Source organism: Hylaeus anthracinus, unplaced genomic scaffold (genome assembly GCF_026225885.1).
Source record: "Hylaeus anthracinus isolate JK02 unplaced genomic scaffold, UHH_iyHylAnth1.0_haploid 11997, whole genome shotgun sequence".
Lineage (NCBI taxonomy): Eukaryota > Metazoa > Arthropoda > Insecta > Hymenoptera > Colletidae > Hylaeus > Hylaeus anthracinus.
This window is the reverse complement of record NW_026534344.1, coordinates 241,055-266,818: the sequence shown is the minus strand read 5'-3', so window position 1 is coordinate 266,818 and position 25,764 is coordinate 241,055. Positions and strand designations below refer to the sequence as shown.

The following is a 25,764-nucleotide window of genomic DNA, read 5'->3' as shown; positions in this document are numbered from 1 at the left end:
TACCGTAATTTAATCTTCAATGTTTACTGAAAGATGCAACTGGATTAACAAAGTTTTGTTGTAAAAAAAAAATGAGCATTGTAAGTAAACAACCAGCAACAGTTAATAGATTCCAATATGTAGACACTATAAAGTGTTAATTAAACAGATGATTTTTATAACTATGTAGATAGTCATCCTTCGCTGCAACTTGACGTACTCTCCCAGCTCTACAACTTAATGTCCTACCCCCGCAAATTGGTCACGATGAAGCGCGATCGCGGCAAAATGGGGACAATAATTCCCGATATCGATCGTTGGACGTTGAAATTACTACAAAGGGTCCTGGCGTGTTCTTACCGAGCAACAAGATTGTGTTACACACCTTACAAAAGGGCGTACCCCGCGCGAGGCTTCCTGCATCCGCAGCGGCGGTGGCATCGGCGGTGGTGGCGGCACAGCACCACCAGCAGTAGCACCACCAGCAGTAGCAGCAGCAGCAGCACCACCACCACCACCACCACCACCACCACCACCAGTAACGCAGAGTCAAAATCTTTATAGACGTTCAATGACCCCGACCCTGGCCAGACGGTCGTGGGGTGACGGTGGTGGCGGCCGACGTAGAGAGAGGGATGACGGGAGGGCGTACGTACGCTATGCGCTTACGGCGTGTAGTGGCAGGTGGGTGGATGTACGGTGTGGGGAGAGGAGGGCACGGCCGAGGGCGGTAGTGGTAGCTGCATAACGGGGGATGGTGGTTGCAGAGGACGATGGGGAAGGGATGGTAGGGCGGCAAAGGGGGGGGGGGGGGGGGAGAGAGGGCGTCGCCTGGCATCGGGTCGTCAACCTTTCTGCAGCACTGCGACGTCGGGGTCGTTATTATTTCCTCCTTCCTCTCCGTCGTTACGTCTTCCCAGTGCCCTGCGTGTCTTTTTCGGCGACACCGTCGTTTCTTCGTTCTCGATCTCTTCCCGTAAACGTATCCATATAAGATATCTTCCTCGCGTGTTCTTTTATCCTGGTCCCCTTTGTTATCGCACGCTGCTTCGACGTCTACTCGGTCTCCGTCTGGTGCCGTTTTTATCCCCCCATCGTGGAAGATCGCGAGGCTTTCAACGCAATTTACCCGGATTTTTAACGGATTCGACCTTTGATTGCTTACTAACGACCTTTCAAAAAACGTCGTTACATTGCATTCCACCTAAATCAATTCATAGATAACTATGGTTGTCTCTCGCGATTCGCGAATCTTTTTTCCATTGTACGTATATTCGTTACTTGTACATTTCTAAGAATATGCCTTAAACAGAATTCAATTCTCCATCAAGAATCATAATGAAAAAGAACTGTATCGAGTATCCGTAACGCGGGGCCAGTTTAAAAAGCGAGGCAATACGAGGGGTTGAGATTCACGGTTGGTGCTCCCGGTACCACGTTCGCTCGTCTTCCTCGAGGGGGAAACACCATCGAAAGGAAAGACGCGACGACGCGGTTCGCGAAATCGATCGACGCGTTCAGCAGGCGTGGATGCCTCCTCGCGAGTCGCGTCTTGCGGTCTCCTCTGGCCGACCTCGAATAATCCGGACGTCGGCTTGGAGTGTTCGGGTCGTTGACCCCGGGAGCGTAGCGGCCATTGACCTTGAGTAATCCGGACATCGACCCCGCGGCGTCGAGGGTACGTTAACGGCGGGATCTAGACGGCGACCTTGAGCGATTGTTAGCGCACCGACCTTGAATGATCGCGCAGCACCACGTTCAGACGCGAGGCGACCTCCAGACGAAACGCTCTCAGAGTTTTTCATGGGGAGGGGCGGAGAGAATAATCCGGGAGGGGCCTCCACGGTCGGTGAATTTACAAATTTCGATATTAATACGGGCTTCCGCCTTGTCCAGTCAAAAAATAACTAACGTATACAATTTGTTTTCTATAGTATCCAAAGTTGTTAAGTATCGAGTCCGTACAATTTAATTTTAATCACATTTTTTTGTTTGTTACTTTATCTACGATACGTATGAATTTTTGTAATTGGAAAGCTAACGGAAACTTTTTAATTTATAAGCTGTTGCTTATGGCCGCGTAAAATAAAACTATGGTGGTCCGTGTCGAAAACAATGGAGCACGGAGATGATTCGAAACGCGAGGTATAACGAGATTCTTATTCTACGTATTATCCAAGTGCTGTCGGGAGTACTATTAATGTAGCGCACTGATATTATATTACAAGTAGAACTCTATTTATTTGAACGTATCACGGGACAAGCAGGTTCGGATAACTAAATGATTCGTATAGCTCGAGTTGACGAATCCGCATAAGCGCTACGTTGCGTGAGCTCAGATAATAGGAGCTCAGCCCACCAAAGTGTTCGAATACCCAAGTACCGTAGCGAGTTCAAACTCCACTTTGATTTCTTCCGATTTCAAGGAACCGCAGTCCTTGCTCGAGAGAGTGAGAGAGAGAGAGAGAGAGAGAGCCGAAGAATAATGCAGGGATTAAATATGATTCTGGAGGACACTTATAATTACTGTTTACGACGTGGACGATAACGGCCTGGTAATCGTAATGCAACACGGGGCTTACATTCGCAAAGTCGTATTCCTTTGGATCCTCGACGAAAAAAAATATAGGGAAAAATAAAAGAAACGCTTGTCGCGTGAAATCCAGACGGAACCGGTTTTGGGGGCCATCGAGTCCCAAGATACGCGCAACGAGGCCCTGTCCTGGTCCTGAAATCCTTGCGCCTTCTACCGTCGGGAGGATCGAGCTTGTTCTAGCGAAACCAGAATTTCGATAGCCTTCGTTTTTGATTCGCCGATCATCGTCTGCGTATCGGATTATACAGGCGGTGCGTGTAATCGAGAGGGCCCTCCTTCCCTTTGCACACGCGAATGTTCCTCGAGAATCGTGTATCGTAACGCTGCAGTCATCTTCTAATGAAACGGGGGGGTTGCATCATCCTCCACGAGGACGAGGGTAGAGACGGACCATGGCTGACTTTCACGCTTTATCAATCCTTCGTGGTCTTTTTCGTACTTCCTACAACGGAAAGGTTGCTTTTGATATCGTTAAATACGACATGTAAATAGTTTTAACGATTGTACAAAGCGATACAACATGCATGTTACTGTTGATACTTTATACGTATATTCTTGCACTTGGATTTCTAATCTCATAAACTTGCCTATATTTCGCTTGGTCGTAAATGCATAAACGTCCCTAGTCTACAAATAATTCCGAGGTCCGAGTTTCTTAATATCAGATTTGTAACTTAATATAACAAAGAAATCTCGATACAAAATGATCGACAGTTTGAGAGTCCAGTCAACTCCCAAAGAAGGCGAACGAAACAAAAGAGATCACTCCGACGAGCCAGAAAAATTGACAATAGGAACAGGTCGGACGGTTTTCAGTCTTCCACTGGTCACTGAATCTCTGTGCACGGGAGGTTTATGGGGATTCGAGCGAGCAACGTGATTGGAATACGTCGATTTCACCTGGCAGATTTATTCCCGCTTTTAAGAGGCTCGTCTCATTCTTAGAGGATACTCTTTCATCCGTATCATGGGACTGCGAAAGGACAAGGGGCATTGTGGTGTAGGTGCCGGTGTGTTCGACATGCGTGTCGTGTTCCTCGATTCTTCGCCGTTTTTTTTCCCAATCTCCCCCTCTACTTTCGCGCGGGATCCTGTCTGGAATACCTACGTAAGAGGATATGCCCCGTCGCGTCGTCTCGTTTGCTCGGGACACGCCGCGTTATTCGCAACTCGCGTATATTCCGTCTTGCCATGCGTCCAAGAGAGCTGGGGAATTGTATATTGGAAGCAGATACATCTTCATCGACGCGTTAATTGCCCGGGGCTTTTGTTTCCAGACGGTGTCGATTTCCTCTCGTTTCCAGACCCTCTTAACTTTCGTGTCGACATGCTGTCGACTCGAGCACATCGTTCCTGCTAACGGGAAACGCGGTGTCCTGCCATTTGCTTCTGATCCTTTTTCCCTTTAAATAATAACCTACGTGGTTAGAATTGTTTTTGGTTGCCAAACAAGAGATAGAAAGTGTACACGTATAATATATTATTACTTATTATAGAGTAATAGAAAATACATGTATGTACATAATCCTCCGCTATAGTTTCACTGGATCAGTAAAATAATTTCGCGTATGTCGAATAGCAAACTTGCAAATTTCAAACGCTCGCCAGTGAATCTGCTAGAAAGTTCGATCTAAAATTAGTCGACGAGTTTCCGAAACAAATTCTACCGATATAAACGAACCGCGTCGGATTAAAAAAAGCCAGACGAGCACGATAAACGTCGCGAGAAGAGAAGAAGATCGTGGAAAAGCAGCGAAAATCAGTAGACGGTGTATCCGTGGAGACGCGTTGATCCGCCAGCCAACTCGTTTGACTAACTTCCGCTGGTGTGCCAGTTAGCTCGTCACGAACCGTTCCACTCTATCTAGTCCTGAATAATGCATACAGAAATGAAACGGCCCACCTTCTAGGAACGAAGAAACGACCGAGGGGAGCTCGCAGCATATGAAAAAAACGAGAGGATAAAAAGAAAAAAACGACAAAAGTGGAGGAGCAAGAGGGCATCGGGGGCGTAGCGAGAAAAGGATTAAGGGAGATCGGAAAACGATGGCGGTCCGATGCGTGTAACGCAATAAATAGACAGGAGCCGACGGGAACGTTTATATCTCTGAAAGAGAAGAGAATTCGAAGCGTGCACCAAGACGAATGAAAGCAAGAAGAGGGCCCCGAGGAAGGTAGGTTCGGCAGGGAATGAAAAAGGTAACGAATCGCGTTGGATCGAGCAATGGTACATGTATATTCCAACGAATGGATGTCGTTCTGAAAATTGTCGAGCTTTTTGTTTCGTCGTATGTTTCCCTCGTCTGCTGAAGCGAAACGGGCCGATTTCGACGGAGCGTGTCCTCGAGTAAGGCACCAAGGAACGATTTTTGTTGCGGCGCGGGCGGCCCGTTAACACGGTAATTGGAAACTAAAAGAGGGAAATTCAGCGAGGCAAGTGGCTGCCGCCGCGTACCCTTTCGGAAGAACGAGAAGGACCGTGAAGAGCCCCGGGTGTACATAACGCGTAAATAGTTGGACCCCGGGGCGTTTATATCCGAACGCTATGGAAAGGAGGAAAGGATCGGACGGGAGGGTACCAAAAGAGGCGTGGAAGACGCGGAGGGCCGCAGTATAAACGCTCAGAGGATCTCTTTGAGTGGAGAGAAATCTGATTTCGAGGATAAATTTATTTACTATGAAATTTCTGAGAGAAATTTCTGAGAGAATCCAATCGAGCCAAAGGATAGGGATAAAGGAGGAGAAATTACAATTGTCAGAAGAACGCGTCCAACTCCAGCCAAACCTAGCTACACTGCGAACCAGAGCAGAAAAGGATAACGATGCAATTGTTTAACTTTAAACCGAACTTTAATTTAAACTCGATTGATAACGGCAATTATCACACCTCCTCGTCGTCTCTCGACATCAAGACCGATGTTTAGTATCGCGAAAGGAGAGTTGGCGTCGCAAGGATTGTCCAGCGCCTGGTTACGTAATTTCCTTAAAAATATCCTGCAGACGCGGCACGAGACGGGTAAGGAGGAGAGGTTGGCGCGAAAGGGACTGCAGGGAGGCAGAAACGGGAAAGGGATGACGTAGGGTAACACCGGGAGTACGAGGACGAGTAGTAGTAGTAGAGGTCGTCGATACGATACGCGGCGGCCTCTTGGAGAAGAGGTTGGGGTAGGCTCGCCCAACCCTCCACCTCCGTATCCACCTCGGTCGAATTTCCCCTCGACAGCCCTCCTCGTCCCTCTCTGCGGAGCCTCACTGCCTCCACCCCGCGGCTGGGCTCGATCGATGCCAGACAGTCCTGTTCACACGACCAAATCCCGTCGAATACACATCGTTCCCTACAAGTTGGGGTAGGGTAGCGCCTAGGCCTCTACCTCTACCTCTAGCTCTAGCTTCTGCTCCAACTTTACCCCGCCTCCTTATCCTTTGCCCGTCGTCGCCGCGAGTTTTACTCGAGCTTCTCATCCTCCAGCCGTGTCTCGTCCCCTTCGTCGTCCTTTTTTCGCGCGTACTCGACCACGATGTCGTTATACGCCTCGTGTCTCGTGACGGAGAGCCGCAAGTGTACCGTGGCGGTTTTCAGTTTCCCTGTGCCACCTTGCCGGGGCGTCCCCTCCGTCCCTCCTCTCGCGGACAAGGAAAAATCCACGTGGCCGCGAACTTCCTGCTCCGGTATATACCATCCAGAAGAGTCGTCGCCTCCTGTTTGCGCAGATTCCTCGGACCGGGCTCGTCCTTTGCCACGGCGGACCTTGACCTTTGTTCCCTATGAACGAAACTATATCGGGTCCCAAACCATGGGCCGCTACCGAGGCTCACACTTGGTTCCTGAGGTCACGCACGATGGACTGGAAACCCCATTTTTATGAATACTACACCTAATTAATATATATATATATATTCACTTGTATCGTAAACGCATAAATATAATTCGACTATGTGAATAAACTATACTGAAAAAGAAATGACGAAAGATATAGCAGCAAACTTTTGTTAAAATCCACGCGTGTGGTCTCGTGATCCGAAATGATGGAAGAAACGAAACCCGTCGATCGTAAAATTTCATCTCGTCCTTGGGTTACACCGAAATGATCGAACGTGTTTCATCGACACCGTTTCGCCGAGCATCGACTCTGCGGACGAAAATACATCTCCGAGGGGAAAACCCGTGCCTTTAGAGACTTCCTACGCTCGTGACGTCCGCGACCACTCTGTATAACCCGTGTCTTGTTGCTCCTGAATAGAATCAGGAACTACTAATTGAGAAATATCTCCTAGTTGGGAAAATTCGCAAGAAAATCTGTAATCGATTAAAAAGAAGAATTAGTTTCGACAATTTTTCGTAGGAAACTAATCAGTCTTTTTCTAAATCGGCCAAGCAGCAAACGTTGTTCCATCGTTTGGAAAGTTTCGACTTGTGGTCCGACGCGTCGCGATCGATTCGCCGTTGGACGTTACGCAGGAAATCTACAAGGGGTCCACGAACGAACAACGGACGCTTGGGCTCCAGCCAAAAGGAAAGTGGTGTCGAGAAAGGGGCGAATGAGCGACGTCGATTAATAAGTCTGTGCAGAAATTTTCACGCAGACCTACTCGAGGTGGGGTAACCAAGATTTTTCTTTGGATTCGAGAGCTCGGGGATAAACCGTGTGTCTACTCGACCCTCCACTTTTCCTAGCATCCGTCTCATTGATAAATTCACAACGTCCCTCGAGACGCCAGCCCCTATCCGGACACGCGGACCAAAGAAATCTGAAGGGGCGAGCTGCTCGACTCGTTTATTGTTTTCTGTATTCATTCTTCGACTGCGTCCAATCCCCCTTATCAACCCTCGGACGATGGACATATATGTATAGACATGTCTGGGTCAGTTCTGAACAATAATTTCTCTGATAATATTTCAGAAAACTCTGCACAAAGATAAGATATTTAAACAAAAATTAACTATCTCTCTTCTACCGACTAGAAATCGTGTTTAGGGTTTAATAGTTAAAAACTACTCCAAGACTCTCGAATGGGCCAGAAGATAAAAACGATAGAAATCAAAACTTGTATATATACTAAAAAAAAGTGCCAAAAAAAGTCCCAAATAAATATAGATTCGTATTCCTAAATGAACATTTCATTTCAACGAGTTCAACAGCCCTCGTTTCGACGCGAATCGGAGAGAGCTCTTTTAAAAGGTTTTTTATCGAGGAAATGTTCACTCTAACAGTCTTATTAAATCTAAACAGTCCTAACGGTTAAAAGATGGTCGCGTGAAACTTGGCGTACACCCCGTATGTCAAGAGGAACGCTTTGTTCGGTATAAAGAAAGTGGAGGAGGAAACTCGGTGCATCTAAATATAGAAGTGACCGTCGCGAGGAGCTGTATAACCTTTAAGCGACGCTCACATCGTGTCTTGCGCGCTATCGAAGAATTCGCGATGCGAATTGGATCACAGTCGAGGCAAAAGTTGGTTCGAATAATTGCTCGACGAATAAAAACTCTGACTCGCGGATAAAATCAAGTTTCTGTAAGAGCGAGGAACACCACTGGAATCAATTGAAATGTTTTTGCTCAAACAGCTTACTCTAACTTTCTTTCATCTTCTATCTGCTTTGTAATTGGACTTTAATTATAGCCAGATATGTTAAAATTATAGAAAGTTTTTTAGAAGAATCTTACGAGACAATTATGTTCAAATAATTGAATAATTTGAATTTTCGAGTGTTTTCTACTTGGACAATTTAGAAATGAAATATTTAGTTGGCCGGATGCGACACATGTGGTCCAACCGTGATCACGAGGCACGTGGATGTTTAGACTAGCGCTGCCTATAAATTTCTGTTATCTTTTGTAATCGAAACGCTCTTGGTCAGATAGGAGAGTACACGAGAGTTGATGTCGATAGTCATCCGATGAAATCCAGTTAATCCGTCAATAAGGTGGATCGCGATAAATGTTAGACGTAACACATCTTCTATTTGCTTTGCGCTAAAAGTGCGAGTACACGAATTTTACGTGTAAATCGGATATAATCCGTTGACGCGAAGAGTGTTTCGAATAAAAAGGGTATTCTATCGTAGCTCGTGAATTTTCTCGTTCTTTATTGCGATCAAAAATTGTAAGAAGCCAGCCAAGTGGTTGTGGTTTCAAGTTCGACGAGTGAAAGAGACGTTGGACAATTGTTTTATTCGCCTTATTCGCTCAGCCGTGCAGACGTTCGTTCACCTACGCACGACTCTTGGACGTCCGACGTCGGTTGTATGCGCCAAAGTGTTTATGAACGCTCAAGGAACGAAACAGATATATGCGATGGATGCCTTGGTCGCCGCCTGCTCGCTCGCTCGCTCGCTCGCGTTCCAACGCCTCTGTCATCGCGCAAAACCCTCTCGCTCGCTCCATCGGCGCTTTGCACTTTATGGTACGATGATACGCAGAAAAGGATACCGACCGATTGGAAACCTTTTACGATCGACGCCACTTGCGTCGTGACTCCTTTCAGCGACCACGATCGACCAACGGCCGCGAGAGGCAATCGTGGTTCCATGGAAGAGCCCAAGTTCCGTGGAAAGCTTATCACTCGACGACTCCCAGCGCGTATATCGCTTTGTCGCATTGCCTGACGAGAGAACCGCCGTGCCGCACGCCGACGTGGACATGGAGAAAGGGACAGAGAGCAAAGGACGAAGAAAGGGCGTGAAGATTCGATCAATTGCTCCATAAACGATAGGTCTGCTGTGCTCCTCCACAATCCCTTTCAAACTATCGTTTTCAAACTCTTTTTAGGAATATACAGAGTGTTCCATATAACTCGGTTAACGTTATAAATACCAATCATAAGTGTACCTATTAAAACACATGTTGCCAAGCATGTTTCGTCTGTTGGATCGGCACCCTGGGATAAGTGTTTGTCTCAAGTGGATCTGCGGGCCTCCTCATTGTTCGAAAGGTTCGCGTGCTCGGCATTCTTGGTTAAAGGAAATCTGAAATCTGCAAGCGAACGGGCTCGAAACAGACTCTGCTATTAATCCGCCTGGCATTCGTGGTTTTCCTCTCCTTAAACGGAAATCGGGACACGGTTCGTTTCGCCGCAACGTGACTCACAATCGACCGACACCGTGAATCGATCCACGTTAGAATCTTTGGTCGATTTTCTGAGAATATTGATTGTTTGAGAGTCAATAATCTTTGTTTCGTATCAAATTATTTCTCCTTTTTGCGACAATAGTAAATAGAGGTTGTACCTTATCGGTGTAGGAAACTTTCTTCGAATCATCCCTAATAAAAAAAACCGAAGGGAAATAGCACGGAAAGGAAAAGCAGAGCGCGAGGACCTTTCCTGCGTCGCACGTCCATGGTGGGGGGACATCGAGACGGCCGTGAACGGAGCAGGGACTACTGACCCAAGGACGTCGCGGGCCCCAGATTCTCGTCTTCTCTTCTCCTTCTATCCGTCGGTTTAGCTTCCTTGCACTTCAACTGTCGCAACGTTTCTTCGTCCCCGGTATAAAGTTCATCGTGGCTCTTCCCATACTTGAAAAAACTCGAGGCTCGATCCAAAGTTTAGTCAGAAAAATTCCACTTGGCACAAAACCTACTCAAAAACAATACTTACAAATTTAAAACAAACATTCCATTAGAATCTTCAAAACATGTTTACGTTCGACTTAAATTTCAAACGGTGTGTACGGACGTTTCGAGCGTGCTTTTGTTTTTGTTTTTTTTTTTTTTATCTCCAAGGTTGCAACTGAAATACACACAAGCGCGAATGTATTTTACTCTTCATTCGTTTCTCTGATATCTAATTCAATTCTAAGTTGAAGAATTAACCTACGAGGATCCCATATTCTGTCTCTCGACAGTATACCCTTTCACCTATTCGATGAACAATCATAATCCTCGTTCGTAGGGCCCAAAACCTTTTTCTTCTCCTATCCGCGCTTTCGCTTCTCTCTTTCTGGCCCAGCTGACGCGAGCCTCCTTCTTCTTCTTCTTCTTCTTCTTCTTCTTCTTGTAACGTCGAATATGCACCAACACCATGGCCCGAGTCTTCTCGAGTTGTGCGTCCTTCGAACCGTTGCTGCCCCACTCGCCAGTTAGCAACAGCACGACTGCCACGGCCGGAAATACCGGGTGTTCGAGTTGTATATACCAGGATCGTTCTTGGTCGTCGAAATGGGACCGAGGGGCGTGGAATGATTAACGACGGATCGTACGCACGAGGTGGCCTCGACCATTTGACGCTGGATACGCATATACTCTCAACTCTGACGAATTTACGAATCGAAATCGTTTCGCTACTGGATCATTTTCCATGTAGATTCTTCGTTTCTTCAATAATTTCTGAGATATTCTCTATACTATTATACATGTATAGGAAGGGGCCCACGCTCAGAAGTCGTAAGCGTTTTCTACTTACTTGCACAGATCGATTAACGCGTTGATCGCCACCCGTATACGGATGACAGAACTTGTCGTTGAGGATCCGAACAAATGAACTCTGACGGTATCGTGGCAAAGACAATAAATTTGGATAGGTTTACGTGGATTTTAGTAACATAGTAGATGGTATAGTACATGGTAATTGCGATTTGTCAAGTGTGACCAACGAATTATGTTGATATGTAATTTTACATAAAATTTATCTAATCTCTGGCATGCGCGATACACGGAACTCGTAGTGTGTTAAAGGCGTGCGCCCATTTGGTGCCACGGTAAAAATACGTTGTCGAAAAGTTAACATGTTCATGGTCGCGAGTCTCTATTATACGGGGTGTGGTAAAATTGATGATCCCAACTTTTGACGAATACAGATGGATCCTTCGAATTGAGCAAAATGGACATGGAGCAAATGGATCTAAAAGGACATCAGACAAATTTAATTCCGTTACCTCGAGTATCTGCTTCGGTACCGATTGCTATGCCAGCTTCTCTTGCCAAGAAATAAAGGGAAATCCGGCAATTCTTGAACGTGTAGGAACTTTAATGAAAAAAGAAAAAAAAGTGTGGCAAGACATGCATCCAAATGGGTGAACACACACTTTGAAGCTTTTCTCTAATTAAATAAAAAACTAATTTACTACATATTAAATGACGTTTTTTTATGGTAAAAAATTCGTCGACAAAATAATTTCCTCGTTGAGCGCAAAACAGATGCAGTTGCACATGTACATACGAAAAAGTTCCTAAAGAAATGGTTGAACCATATCCGACCTTGGCCATATAGGCGTTCATGTGTTTAAACTACCGTATCCGATGAACGTCGGATAAGAGCCGTTTCTTCAACGTCGAGTTACCGTGCTGTCGGTGAATGTCACGGACTAGTCAATGCTTGCGCATCGTATACAGGGTGATTCTAATGTCCGAAGCACGCTGGTTGTATTCCAACAGTTTACCCTATGTGGTTTGCTTGGCAATTATTTCGGGTGTAGAAATGAATGATGTGTCTTTACATTCGAGGGTTTAAGATAATACCTGGAACCTCCTTGGCGTCTCTGACGCGTTTAATGAAACATACTACGGCCTGAAACCTGGTCGTTTGGAAATATCGATAATCCGTTGTGTTTTCGTGTGACGAAGGTCACGACGCATCTTCGTGTCGCATTAACGTCACAACGTTCGCGATATTGTGTCTGTGGTTACACATGCGAGTGGTTGAGCGTCTGGCCGAAGCGTGTCGAGTGTGCTAACGCGCGCTGAACAAAAACATTATTCAATTTTTTTCCACGTAAACACGTCTGTGTTCCTACTATTTGGATGAGAGCCACTTATTGCGCCGCGAAACGCCAAACTCGATAACCTTTGATCCTCCCAATACCTACAGGGAGTACGCAAAACTTTAAACGTTTTCTTTTTTTCTGTTGAAATAAGCGATTCGATTGTTTTTCTATCAGAGGCATGTTCGATCAGAGTTTTATACTCGGGAGTAAAAGGAAATAATTGTACTTGTCGATTCACTCTTCTTCCATTAAAATGCATTTTTTTAATATAAGAATTATGTAGAATTTTGAAGAGGAGAATCGACGAGAATGGATTCGATGATGTAAAATAATGGAAATGTAAAGCATGCACGGTGTATGCCAGGATCCCCCGATAGACATATTTATCGTCTGGCGACGCCGGCGAGTCGTTTCGTCCGAGAATTCTGAATCATCTTTGTTCTATTCCAGGAAAAGAACTCTTTCCTCAATTACAACGTATCCTGTATTCTGACGCTACCGCCTTATCAACGTCAGGGTTACGGCCGGCTCCTCATCGATTTCAGTGAGTACAGCCTCGTTCTTTCGTTTTATTTTTATCTCTTCTTTTCTTTCCTCGCGCACGCACGTCCGTTCGACCTTGGCGCGTTCAGAGAGACAGAATGACGACATCATCCGGACGAAATCGAAAGGATAACCGAATTAGGAGCCGGAGTTTATAGGAGGAACCGCCTCCGCGGTTTCGATGGCGTGGTTTCGTCGACGTTGCGGTCGCTACGATCGAAAGCTACCGTCCGGCGACCGGCGACCGGCGACCGGCACGCGTACAATTCCTCGCAGAGGTTCGTTCAGCCTCTGTCGTCGACGAACCACGAACGAAGCAAAAATATATATTCAACTGATAGAGATGGTAGTCGACGTTTCTCAAAGTTTTCAAAAAATTCCTTATGGATCTACAAAAGAAAGAACGGCAAAAAACACCCGGAGAAAATTGGTTAGGATACCTCCTTAGCAATCCACGTGTTAATTTCCAACTATATGTATATTCCTACGTGACGGTAGTTGTTCGCCAGAGATTATAGCGGTAAAGGTAATAATGGTGGCGCGCAGATACAGAATCGTTGCTCTCGGTGCCGAGATGAAAGGCAAAGAAGATTCCGAAAATCGAGACGACTCGGTTGGGATTCCCCGCGGCCTCGATCCACCGAGTAGACGGAAAAGAAAGGTCCATCCAACCCTCTTCCCCGTTGTTCTCTGTTTATCCGTCTGCTCGAAACGTCGCGAAGGAAAGAAACGGGTTAGCAGTTGAGAATGGTGTGCGTGGGGTTGTGATACTCGTCCCGTCTGGAGTCGCGATCGTCTCCGAGGCGTAGAAACCCTCGCACGAAAACGCCCCCCTTCCTACTAGCCAACCTGTATACCGCGAAGAACGTAGAGCGTTGATAATTAAACGCGAGCTTTTTGCCGTGACGTCATTTTCATTGATGCCGACGAGCCGAGGCGGGAGTGTGGGTCGCTGGCGTAGGGGTAGCACGACGACTAAGGGAGAAGGGTGCACGGGGCTAGGTGGCTGGGCTTGTGGGTCGACGTACTATGCGGAGTCGCCGAGAATCGTGGTCGGAGCAGAACGATGAAAGGTGGGGGTAGTCAGGCGCGAACCCTCTCGATGGCCGATAGGGGTGCAGTGTATCATTATTTTGTACATAATAAATGTCTAGTATACGTCAATGTCGTTTACCGACGAACGAGGTTGAAATTAGTATTGTACAGAATATCTTGTACATATATAGAGGCTACTAAATCGGTTACCTCGATAGTTGCAACAGTTATTCTGCAATAATCAAGCATTTTTTTTTATAAGAATACACTTGATCGAATATCGACGCTTATCATTCAACCCTAAATCCATACATTATTACTGCCATAAATTTAACCATAGTCAAAGATCAAATTCGTACCTTCCATGGAAAACCAAACCACTTAACTCTACATCTTGCACGCCGGAAGAGCTAGCTTGTCTACCGCTAAGATCGAAAAGAAAAACAGCAAACGAACGTTGAAATAGAGATAAATAGCCGCAACAAAGTTCGATAATATTCGAGGCAAGTGCGGGTGGGAAATTGGGAACGTTTGGGCGGTGTGGAAGCTAGGAACGGTCCTGGGGGTAGCCCTGCCGGGTTTTCCGCAGGGGCTGCCGCGGCGTGAGAGACGTTACGTGTCGGTGGGACGGCGCGGCGCGGCGTCGCGGTGGTAGTGGTGACGGGGATAGCGGTGTGTGTAGGTCTGGAATGGAATGGAGTGGAATGGTTAGCGGAAAGTGCGACGCCCGGCGTCTCGCCGCATCGATCGACCCCCACGAACCTCGCGGAGTCGCCAGCCGCCGTGCTCTCTCTATGTACCTACCTGCCCGTTTGGCTTACACACGCGTCCCACACAGACAGACACGCGCCGGGATTCGTCTCGCGCACGGGGTGTGTCCCGGTGCACCTTGTTCCACGGAGGAATTCCCAGCGAAACGAGACGAGACGAGACGAGACGAGACGAGACGAGACGAGACGAGACGAGACGGGAATCTGGGGCTGTTTGGAAACTCGTCGGGGATCCTCTCCAGGGCGAAAGCGTTGACCTCTCCGCCGTGGATCGCGGTCTGTCGGACCTTAGAGCGCTCATGGACCACGTGGTCGCAGAACGCGTGTCTCGCGGAGATAACCAGAGATTGGGAGTCCGAAGATCTTTTGCGGGTGTTTTATTAATCGCAGACTTTATTCGTTAGGAAATGTCAAATGATGTCTGTAGACTCGATGAAGGGCGAGTTTAAGGTTACTTAAACAGGTGGTTCATTTATCTTTTCATTTATCCAGGGAATTGCGAATTGTCTTATTGAAGGAGATTAGGTAATACTCGACTAACTTATACAAGTACCTGTGATTTGTTGGTAATCATGTCTGTGCACGTTTCAACGTCATCTTCCAAGAGAGCACGTTATTCCTGTGAATGAACTTTGAATCCAAGGTCATCTCAAGGTCGTATGGTTCTCCGTTTCGGTATCAACTACCACGCTGTGGAATTACAAATACTTGGATTACCTTGAAGGTAACGACTAAACTGCGGTAATATAGAAACACACAAAAAAATTAAAATATACATAATCTATGTTCGTGTATTCTACAATTAATACAACAATATTGTTATTTCGTCTTGCATAAGAGCACGTACCATTCGGTTATGTTTGCAGTGCATCTATTATATTAGTTTGCGTATCATAAATGTATAAAATCCGCAGTCTGGTAACGAGGGAATATTCGCGAAGAAGTGTCTGGCTAGATTAACGCAGAAATTCCTCTGCCAAGATGTACACTCCTTCTGAATAGGCCGAAGATGGTGTTAAAAATCTCTGAAAAACAAAAGTCGCATTACTGACCGAAGAGTAGGCAGACCCGTTCGCCAGACTCGAAGGGTTAAAGAAGGTATCGCGTTAGACACACCCTGTACATCTTTTTGCGGCCCTTGGCCGAGCCAGTAGCACAGGTCGGCCCTATATGTAGTGATTTCCACCTGGTTCGATTCGAAACGACCGACACGTAGGGCTCGCAATCGCATGACCTCTCGTGACCTCGCCCCACGAGTGCCTCGTAGGGCGTAGGATTGGCAGGGCCACCGACGCCTTTTTCCTCCGCGTAGGGCAGCTACCCCGCAGAAGAGGAACAGGAAGAGGAGGTGGAGGAGGAGGAGGAGGAGGAGGAAGAGGAAGAGGAAGAGGAGGAGGAGGAGGAGCAGCAGCAGCAGCAGCAGCAGCAGCAGCAGCAGAGGGACGAGGGAGTCCATGAACCTTCCCCGACCAGGCTGCTGTCACGCCGATCCATCCACCCACTGCTCTGCTGCTTCCTCTTCAACCCTCGTCGCCGTTGTTCTCTCGTCCTTCTAGTCAGCGCGCTTTTTCCTCTTCCTCCATGCTCCACCACCACCTCGGGAACAACGCCGATCCCGAAACCCTACGAACCGAATGCGTAATGAATGCGCTCTACCAACAGGCCAAAGTGACGTAGAGCCATTCATCATTCAGGTTTTGTCTAATAATCTACGTGATATTTATTTGTAGTATCGAATACTATCGATCTCTAGTTCTATCATACTACGATACAATCACATCCAAAGAGTTTCAAGTGCACGAGAATCTTGTATTCGTACCAAAGCAGGTGTTTTGTGTATTTTGCACATAACCCTGATAAAAACGTTCAAGTTGTAGAGTTTTATGTATCGAAACACAACGAAATAATCCAGAGAATGTCGTATCACTCGATCTACACTTTCATATCCCCAAACGTCATTCGAATCTAGATGGTTTCTGACGTGGAATCATGGAGGCGCGTCAGAGATGTGGTCGAAAAGAATCGAGGGTGGGTGGCGGCTGCGGAGGTAGAGGGTAGACTGGTGTTCTCTCCTGGTCCAGAAAGCTGGAGAAGAAAGAGGAGGAGGAGAATGGTCGTTGAACCTCTCAGGCTCCGGCTCCGGGACGTCCTGGAATAAGCTCGATGGCCGCGGCGGTCCACAAAAATTGTCGTCGTTTTTGTCCCCCCATCCCGACACCCGTCATCTTTTTCGATTCGTTTTCTCGCGAATTCGGGGGAAACGCTTTCACTATCGTCTCGATCTCGATTATTCGGCCAATGAGAGAATTCCGCGGTTATTTTGGGATAATCGCCGCGACGGCGACGCTTCCGCGAGAATCTGCATCCGACCGCGACTAGTCGTTGAACCTCGCGAATATCCGGACGTTCCTGGCGTCCAGGCATCCGAGACACCGGAACAACTTGGTCGTTATTTAATATTTAATATTACACAAATATCAGATCCCTTCCAGCAGCTATACTTGGCAACTTTTTTTACAAAACCACATCGTAATAGAGTAACGGACCTCGAATACATTTACATAAAGAAAATGACGAAATCTACTACCACCTACTACCATCTATAGAAATAGTAACGTTAATACAGCGATTCTTCCGGCCTTTGGGCAACGCTGCGATGATTTTTCAACAACCCAAGCTAGGTGTACGGTTTTACCGCTGCCAAGTGCTCGGCGAAGCCGAAATATTCTCGGATCGATGAGTTCGCGTGTCTTTTTAAGCGCGGCCGCGTACCAATGCGGAATCGATACAGACATGCGCCAGATTCTCGCGAATATAACGGATGACCCCATAAACTGGAGAAATTGGTTTAGGTCGCGCCGACGCGACGTCGCCGATCATCGATTCCTCATTTATTTAATTAGCTAATTAACTCATTAGCTCGCACGACTGAAAGGGAAACCCTTTCGTGTAACTCACGCGTTGATATTTCGCGTTTGGTTAGAAAATGTTTGTTTCTCAAACATATTATTCGGGGCTATAGTTAGTTGGTTACAGAAGATACCAGGTAATTAGTTGCAACGACAGAAATGTCAATCGCGGTCTAGGTTGGTTCCCATGAGTTAGGTTTGCACGTGGCGGCTATAAGAGCAGTAAACGTGTTCATGCGGATACCAAACGGGAGAATTTTGACTGTTACGCGGGACATTTTTAGGGAAACTCGTTGTGAGAGTCCTGGTTCCACGTTTGGTATTCTGGGTGTTGTAGTGATCGTGATGTAAAACTTTCAGGTCTTTCGCTATTCGGCTGTTTGATTCTTTTAACGAATAGATGAATAATTAAACAGATTCGTTAATTCGCGAATCCGCTCAATTGGACAACTGATTCAATTGGGCTCCTGGAGGGGTCAGACGAACATCGGCAGTGCCGTATCATTGGAAAGTTCTAATTACAATTTGAGGAAGAAGCAAAGAAAGAACTTGTTTTTCCTAAGATATTTGGCAGACCTAGCCCAAACCTAACGTTCGTTCTAGCTTGCTATTCGTGATGTCCTTTTGAACCGTATGCAATCCACACCCCTTGGTGATCAAATCTGAAAATGGAGGTCCTGTTTGTCTAAATGATTTTTCGTTAGGACAGTGCGCCGCGGCGTTTGATCCTTTGTCGGTCACTGACACCAGAAATGGTTTGTAGCGGTGGCCGTCGATTCGACACACGGACACGTGTGTGTACGTACGCGGACGCACCACCTCTGTACCTATGCGGTTTCGACGGGCACCGTGTCTCGCGTAATCGGAATTTCATGGTTCGTTTGATAGTCCGTGCGCACAAGGACCCTGTACAGTCTGTAAACGACACGACGCGACGCCGACGCCTCGCGACATACGTCTTTCTACTCGCGCGAAATCGCACATCACGACCCAAATTTCACGCTCACGCAACACTTGACGCACGCGAACCGACTATCGTCCACTTCTATCCCCCTTAAATATACTTGTGCTCCATTTCCAAGCTGTTAAAAGATCTATATTACAAAGAATTCAAGTACATCCCGAACCACGAATAGACCACAAATAAATACACACCGACCCTCATCCTAACCCTCCCAATTCAACGATCCCAACGTTCAGATCGTCGTACGACAATGGAACTGGAAATGACCGATCGTCGACGTGTTTTTTATGCAGGCTACTTATTGACCAGGGTCGAGAAAAAGATTGGCTCGCCCGAGAAGCCTTTATCTGATCTGGGCTTGATCTCGTATCGCAGCTACTGGAAGGACGTTTTGCTGCAGTACCTCTGCAACTTTGGGGGCAAGGAACTCTCCGTTAAAGGTAATATGTATTATCTCGCAGTCCTAGCCTCAACGTCGAGGCTTCTTCGACGCTCGACCGCCGATGCGCATTGCTCGCGCGTTTTCCTATCTCGTTTGCGTGTCTTTTCAGACATCAGCAAAGAGATGGCCATCGACTCGTACGACATAGTCAGCACCCTGCAGGCCCTCGGTATGATGAAGTACTGGAAGGGCAAGCATATCATCTTAAAGAAACAGGTAAGTTTCCCCTTTCTGATTCTAATTTGTCTCGAGGGGACATACACCCGCAAGGGGATAGGGGACACCTCTCGGCCGCGAGATAACGCTCGTAACCAGCCCTCCATCGTTCTACGAACGACCGTGTCGCATCGCGTCGTATGATTTACGGGGGTAGAAAAGTTGGTCGACAAACACTCTCACCTAACGAAATTACAATCGAATCGAATCGTTCCGAAAGCATGTATAACTTGCGTATGAAATAGGGCCTAGGACTTTTGAGCGTTTTATTCGTCATCAACGCTAAAGTTACCAACGATCCCCAAAAGAACGACAGATAAAGGTAAAATCGGGAGAAACGTTGAAATAATTTCAGGACGTGATCGACGACTACAAAGAGAGGGTGAAGAGACGGGGACCCGTCTACAAAGAGATCGATCCGGAGTGTCTGAAATGGAACCCCTTCCAGCCTCCCAAGACGCCCTCCACCACAAACTAAGGTTCGCTGCAAGCAGGAGCTCAGAGTGACGCCGACGTCGGCCTTCCCCTTCTCTGTTGATTGTCGACCGAGGGCGGTGGTCGATCTCTTTCTTCGTTGCCGTCGACTTCGCCTTTCCTCTCCACCCCACCCCTCCCGTTGCTTTGCCCTGCCCGCCTCCTTTTTCCTCCTCCCCCGCAGTAGTTCCTCGCGACGGTTCCGTTCGACCGTCTCTCGCCTTTTGCGAGACTGGCCGAGGAAGCTCGCGAGCCGCGCAGATTTCACGCCCGTAACGATCCGTAAAACGCGTGAAAACCCCTTGGAACAATTCCTCTGAGACCTCTCTCGTGACCTCTGTCCAGAGGAGACCAGAGAAGCCAGTTGATCCCGGCGACGCCGACAGCGTCTCTGATTCGCTAGAATCAACTGGTCGCGTTCCTTTGACACTCGAGAAGAACGAATCCAATCGTGATAGATGCAAGAGTAAAGGGCTGAAAGCTACAATCACTCGAGTCCTTATCGAAACAAATTTTGAATAGAACAGTACTTTTTATTACTTCTACCTGGGAAACCCTGGAATTTTCTCTTGTTTACACCCTACAATTCTTATAGATCCGTCACTGGATTTACTTCACTTTTTCTCGAGTGACCGTTTTCCCGAACGTTTTATCGACTTTCTCCGGTTATATCGTCGCGTCGAAAATGTGCAAGGAACTCTGAAATATGTCGCGCTGCAGTCGCGTTGCACAGGACACGCGAAAGAGCAAGAGATACGCTATTGATCGTGCTAAGTAGCTAGCTAAAGCGAGGTGTACGGTTCGCTTTGAAACGGAGAAATTCAAGCCCTACAACACAGACTGTGCGTCGAAGCTGCTCGAACGATGTGAAAATAACTCTCGATAGCCGTCGAGAGTCAAGGTTGAACAGAATCAATTTAAACGCTCGCGACACGCGCCGATCGACGACCATTCGATAAACGTTTGAAAACGTCGACAATGGGCTTCTGCGAATGCCTCGTGCGGTTTCGCGAGCGATCGTCGACGCGTACTACATTCCGTTAATCTCTCAAGGGACGAATTTCAAATGGATTTGTTTTTTCTACCAAAGCAATCTTTGTCTCTGAATCGATTTTGTCACATACCCTTTAATATTTTATTTTATTTTATTTTACTTATTTCTAGCAGGTATCGAGTAATTTGTATAACAAGTCAAACGTACCCATGTGTGTCAATTCCCTCGAGAGGTTAAGTCAGGTTATGTCGCATACCGATGCTGCGACGCGTGCCGTTGGTATCGCTCGACCGCTCGATGCGTCCCTTTCCCAAACTTTATTTCACAAACACTTTTCACCTTAACAATCTACAACATTTATATTCTTTTACGGTCATTTACATTTTGTTAACATGAGAAATAAACAGACGAGACACATTTCTAACGACATTACTTTGTGATCATCCATAACCTTAAAATGCGATTCAAGTACACGTTACTCTACTTAAACGTTACTTTACTTTTTACGTTTTGGGAGACGCTGCCTGATCACGTTAACCGTCGAGCGTTTCGTGTACGTATTCGTCGACTAGACGATTTTAATCGATTTTTCAACCAAGAATACTGTTATTTAGTTTTATTGACTTTATTTATGTATTTGCAATCATTGTCGGCAGAGAGAAGCGTTAACCCTTCGCGGACGGCCATTTTGGATTGCAAACGTTGGAGAGACGCTCAGAAATGGCTAACAATTATTTTATTTAATGTATAAATTGTACTTTAATTTAACGGATTGCTACGTAGATTTTAAGGAAATCGATGTTTGTTAACTTATAACGACGGCTTTGTAAAGAATTGATCGTTGTGCGTCTAAAACGATGAGAATATGAGATTGTGTAGAAAGATTGACAAAATCTTATTAGAATAATAGATAGCAAATTATCATGTAATTGTCCGATTCGATAAGAAACGTGTTTTGTCAATCTTAGTAGACACCGTCCGCAAAGGGTTAAAAGAGTTGCCCTTGAAAGGTCGCACGTAGCGGACACAAGTCTTAAGTATGTTTGTATTGTACCTTGAGTACGTGGGAATGTAGCTTCAACGCGTTCACTGTCCGAATCTAATGCTCGAATACTACTAAACAGGCCCTGTCCACGGGCCAGCACACATGTCTAGGAGCTTCCCCCACTCTCCTGCGACTGCGCAGATACATGCGTGGAGTGGTTCCACTTGTCGACAGGACTGTATTATAGAACCTCCGAAAAACTAACATTTTTATAGCAATCAAATATTCCATCTTCTTTGATAGACACTAGACGTAACTGTCCCTGTAAGATAGCTACGTTTCTTCATTCTGCAAACATTTACAAATTAATCGTATGGATATTACTTATCGAATATTCGATGCACGCACTCCTGATTCAAACCACGAACCTTTTACAATTTTTTTTATCACATCTTGTGCTTTTATGCAAATACGGTCCTGAGGGTAGCGAACAGTGAACGTGTTAAAAAATCATGTAAAAAGACAAGCATCAAACGTTAGAACCAACGATGGATGTTGCATAGACTGAGAATCTTCGCCTTTAACCCTTTGCGATTGTAACATAACCCGTTGGTAGAAATTGTTTTTAGCGACACGAGTTCCCAATCTTTTTATACGCAAATAGGATTAAATAAAAAAAGTATCAAATGGGAATTAATATTTATTACTCTTGAACAGTTTTATTGTTACACATTGTTATTCTTACTATATTTTCAACCAACATACCAATGTAAATGTTATCTTAAACAGGGTGAGAACCTCTTTTATAATGAAAAATGAAAGACAATTCAAGATTATCGTGTCAAGTTTACTTAAAAATAATATTTTATCCGCATGAGTTATTACGTCATTGTGAACTACAATGTCTTTTATCGTGTTTTATTATTATTATTATTATTATACTTTGTAATTGTGTACAAGTACCGAAGACTTTATTTACAAATGCGAATGTCATCCTTTCGAAAATTCGTATCCCATTTTCCTTCTTCAGTAATTTCACAGAAATAAATATCATCATTAAGAATATTAAGGAAGAATATTATTCTACCCAAGTTAAAATTAGTTGAATCATTATCTGCAAAATTAATAGATATTCACAACGACATTTATAAAAATACAATTTTTTAACAATTTCGTCACGGAAAATACAATACACCGCGACCCCATCTACCGAACGCGTCGCTCTCGTGTCATAATCCAATAATTGTGCAAATATTTTCCTGCGACAAATTTATCATTGTGCTATGTGAATAGACAAGTGATTCAACAAAGATAGAACGTTGCAGATTTCCCGCGCGAGTAATTGCGATACTGTGTTTTGTTTCGTTAACGTTCCTCGTACGTATTATTCTTGTTGTTAAATTGCAAACGTTTTTTTCGCAAGAAACATTTTATTTCGAAACTTTTCTAGTTACTAACCACATCTCGTACGATAGTTTTAGATCTTGATTGGACTTGATTTATATTTGAAAAGGATCGAGCGAAATTCAAATGTCATTTTAGTTTCCAGAAGTTTCTTAGAGAGGACTTGTGAAAGCTATCGTTTATGCTATTCGTAGCCCTGTGGTAGCATTCGTTGGCAAAGTTGCCACCGATTTCTTTGATTATATACTTTCTAAGACATTTCTGTTTACAAACAAGTTTTTTATGTCTTCCCTGCTTTGTCTACAATATCTCTATGATACAGATACAATAAGTTACAATAAATTACACGACTCCAAAATTACGTCATTTACTATGACGAGATTCCAGTTTGTTTCAATTCTCCAACTAGATGACTCCTAGTGCAGGGACTCGATGTAATTTATTTTGTGTATGTTTCATCGACTCTCGATGCTGCTGGTACAGTTTCTCTTACGTGTACAATACTACAGTGCATCGAAACAAAGATATAACCAACGAAACTTGACAAACCTTTGGTTGCGGGTCTCGTGACCAAAATAAAAGAATGTAAGCAACCGTAAGGTAGGTAGTTTTTCGATGCTCTGTGATTTCTATTGGAACCGAAGCAAAGAGGCAAATAATTGCGTCACTCGAGCTCCTCTGTCTCGGTTCGTGCCGCCACGCGACCCCACGTAACGTCATTATCCCATTAGTTGGCGACATTACGAGGCTACACGGTTTTCCTCCTCTCCTTCGCTCGTCGAGAGAGAAACGATACTCCGCTAACAACGTATCGGTCCGACCACCTAACAACAACAGGGCGGCGCGGCGGTTTCATTTTATTTGTCGATTAAACGAATACACGACGCGCTGGAAATTAAATAAAGCCATTTGCCGAGCGGTCGTTAACCGTGTTACGAGACTGCATCGATTGGAGACCGTAAGGTCCATGTTTACATGTGCAGAAATTTTACAAACTTAACTCTTTGAGGCATGGAATTTCAAAGAAAAATAAAACTCGAGCGCCAACGACTTCTTAATACGTTTTCACTTGTTTAACGTTCAGCGTTGGTTCGTAGGCATTGCCAACTAAATGGAAAACTCTACATAAAGCTAAGCAGAAGGTGGAACGGTTTTTAATCCACCTTACCTCAAAGACGTAACTACGCGTAATTACACGGATCGCCCAAGTCTGCACCGACGTGGATCGAAAGCTAATAGATATTTGGAAATAAGCGATCGATGCATTACCAACCAAGCTAGGACATTTATTTCTTTTTCAACGAGTCGTTTCTTTTCGACCGCGAGAAAAATATGGCAGCAGGGCACAGTCATATGAATTGCGCTCCAACAGGTGCCGGGTATCGAGTTCACCAGAGCACCTGAAGAAGTACAATTAACATGCAGCCTCCCCGGGTTCTTCTCACCACCGTCTTCGTTCGGTCTTTTTATTTTCTCTCCTTTTTCACCCCTCGTCGCACGGAGCCTAAATTCCCAACGGTAAAAAGAACGATGATCCGGTTTCGCCGCAGCGCGCGCTACTTCAGGTACCTGACTGACTTTAGATGGCACAGCCTAAAGTACCCGAGTAACGCGTGTTGCATACGACACGTAGCCACGCTGGTCGGTTATATCTGTCGTAAACCTCTGATGTTTGCATTCCAATATTTGTTCTCAATAATTTCTGTAGAATTTGCAGAAAAAGCTAAGCAAAAGGTGGGACAGTTTGTAGCCTAATGAAGATTACGAAACGAAGCTATTTGGTCAGCAGCAATGTCAAGCTTCGAGTGCTTACGATTACATGGATCAGCCAATAAAAAAGAAAGTCTAAAAAAAAATTAGAGGCAGCTGACTGGAAAGTCCCCGTGATACTTGTTGAAACATGCATATCGCATGTCGAGACAAAACTCTTGCAAACGGAAAGGAAAGAGAAGAAAGACCGTCAAAACAAACAACGGTGTCTTTATTCTTCCCTTTCATTCTCTGAAATCGTATACAGTTTCATAACGGTCCAAGAGTATGTCAACGAACAGGTCACTCTAGATTATTTCTACCATTTATGGTACACCGAAACCACGAGATACCTCCCCCCACGCGAGCCCCATAGCGAGACATTGTATTCTGTAAATGAAATGTAAATAAAACCCAACGTGATCGTTGTTATTTTTTTGAAGAGCATCTTTCAAATAATTACATTTACACACTGCACCCATATACGTTGAATTTCTCTTGTACTTAGAATGCGTTTTCGTTTTTAACGTTGTAAATAAAATCGTGAAATAAAAGTAGCTAAATAAAAAACGATTATACGGCTTGGCGAGCAATTGGAATCCGCGGTTCGAGTTCCTTCGCAACAGCCGGCACATCGTGACATTGAAACTTGTGCCACTCTCGTTGGTAGAGGTAAAGGAAAGTCTCTCCCCCTCTCTGTCACTCTCTCAGTTGGCTCTTTGGCCGTTGTTCGTCGACGAGCAACGATAATAGGCCGGGAAACGTCGACGAACGCGGAGCGAGGGGCAAGAGCTCGATGGAATCAAAGCGAACGAGCCAGACAGAGGGAGTGGGAGGAACGAAAGAAGAGAAGCGCGACAGCGTCGGAACGAGATAAGGGGAAAGGATCGAATGGATCGCGGGTCGACTGGTAGGGATGAAAGTCAGAGGAGGGATTGAAGAGGGCAAGGTTGCGAACAGACGGTGACGACCATCAGCCAACCACAGTTGGCCGTGCACGCA

The 25,764-nt window shown here is 45.6% G+C and overlaps 1 protein-coding gene and 3 long non-coding RNA genes across 7 annotated transcripts in view; 2 read left to right on the top strand and 2 right to left on the bottom strand.

Annotated features, from left to right (window-relative positions):
- Positions 1–22,302, top strand: part of LOC128889353 (histone acetyltransferase KAT7) — a 28,346-nt gene extending 6,044 nt beyond the window's left edge. For 2 of the 3 annotated variants that reach the window (XM_054146912.1, XM_054146910.1), the window contains exons 10-13: positions 12,728–12,821; positions 18,792–18,938; positions 19,050–19,156; positions 19,512–22,302. In XM_054146912.1, the coding sequence (XP_054002887.1) occupies positions 12,728–12,821; positions 18,792–18,938; positions 19,050–19,156; positions 19,512–19,634 (471 nt within the window). In that variant the 3' untranslated portion in view covers positions 19,635–22,302. The remainder of the gene's footprint in view (positions 1–12,727; positions 12,822–18,791; positions 18,939–19,049; positions 19,157–19,511) is intronic. The other variant, XM_054146913.1, reaches the window with a different exon arrangement.
- On the bottom strand, positions 1,816–11,991 carry LOC128889377 (uncharacterized). 2 transcript variants are annotated; one of them, XR_008460431.1, is made up of 5 exons: positions 11,058–11,991; positions 9,803–10,901; positions 9,405–9,712; positions 3,684–3,978; positions 1,816–3,017 (listed from the first exon to the last, which is right to left on the bottom strand). It is a non-coding gene; the product is annotated as an uncharacterized LOC128889377 (long non-coding RNA). The 2 variants fall into 2 exon arrangements; XR_008460430.1 differs by having other exon boundaries at positions 9,405–10,901.
- LOC128889380 (uncharacterized) lies at positions 13,327–15,956 on the bottom strand. The gene is made up of 3 exons (XR_008460434.1): positions 15,742–15,956; positions 15,473–15,650; positions 13,327–15,315 (listed from the first exon to the last, which is right to left on the bottom strand). It is a non-coding gene; the product is annotated as an uncharacterized LOC128889380 (long non-coding RNA).
- Positions 15,885–18,597, top strand: LOC128889382 (uncharacterized). Its single transcript, XR_008460436.1, has 2 exons — positions 15,885–15,973; positions 16,019–18,597. It is a non-coding gene; the product is annotated as an uncharacterized LOC128889382 (long non-coding RNA).
- Positions 22,303–25,764: the final 3,462 nt, after the last annotated feature.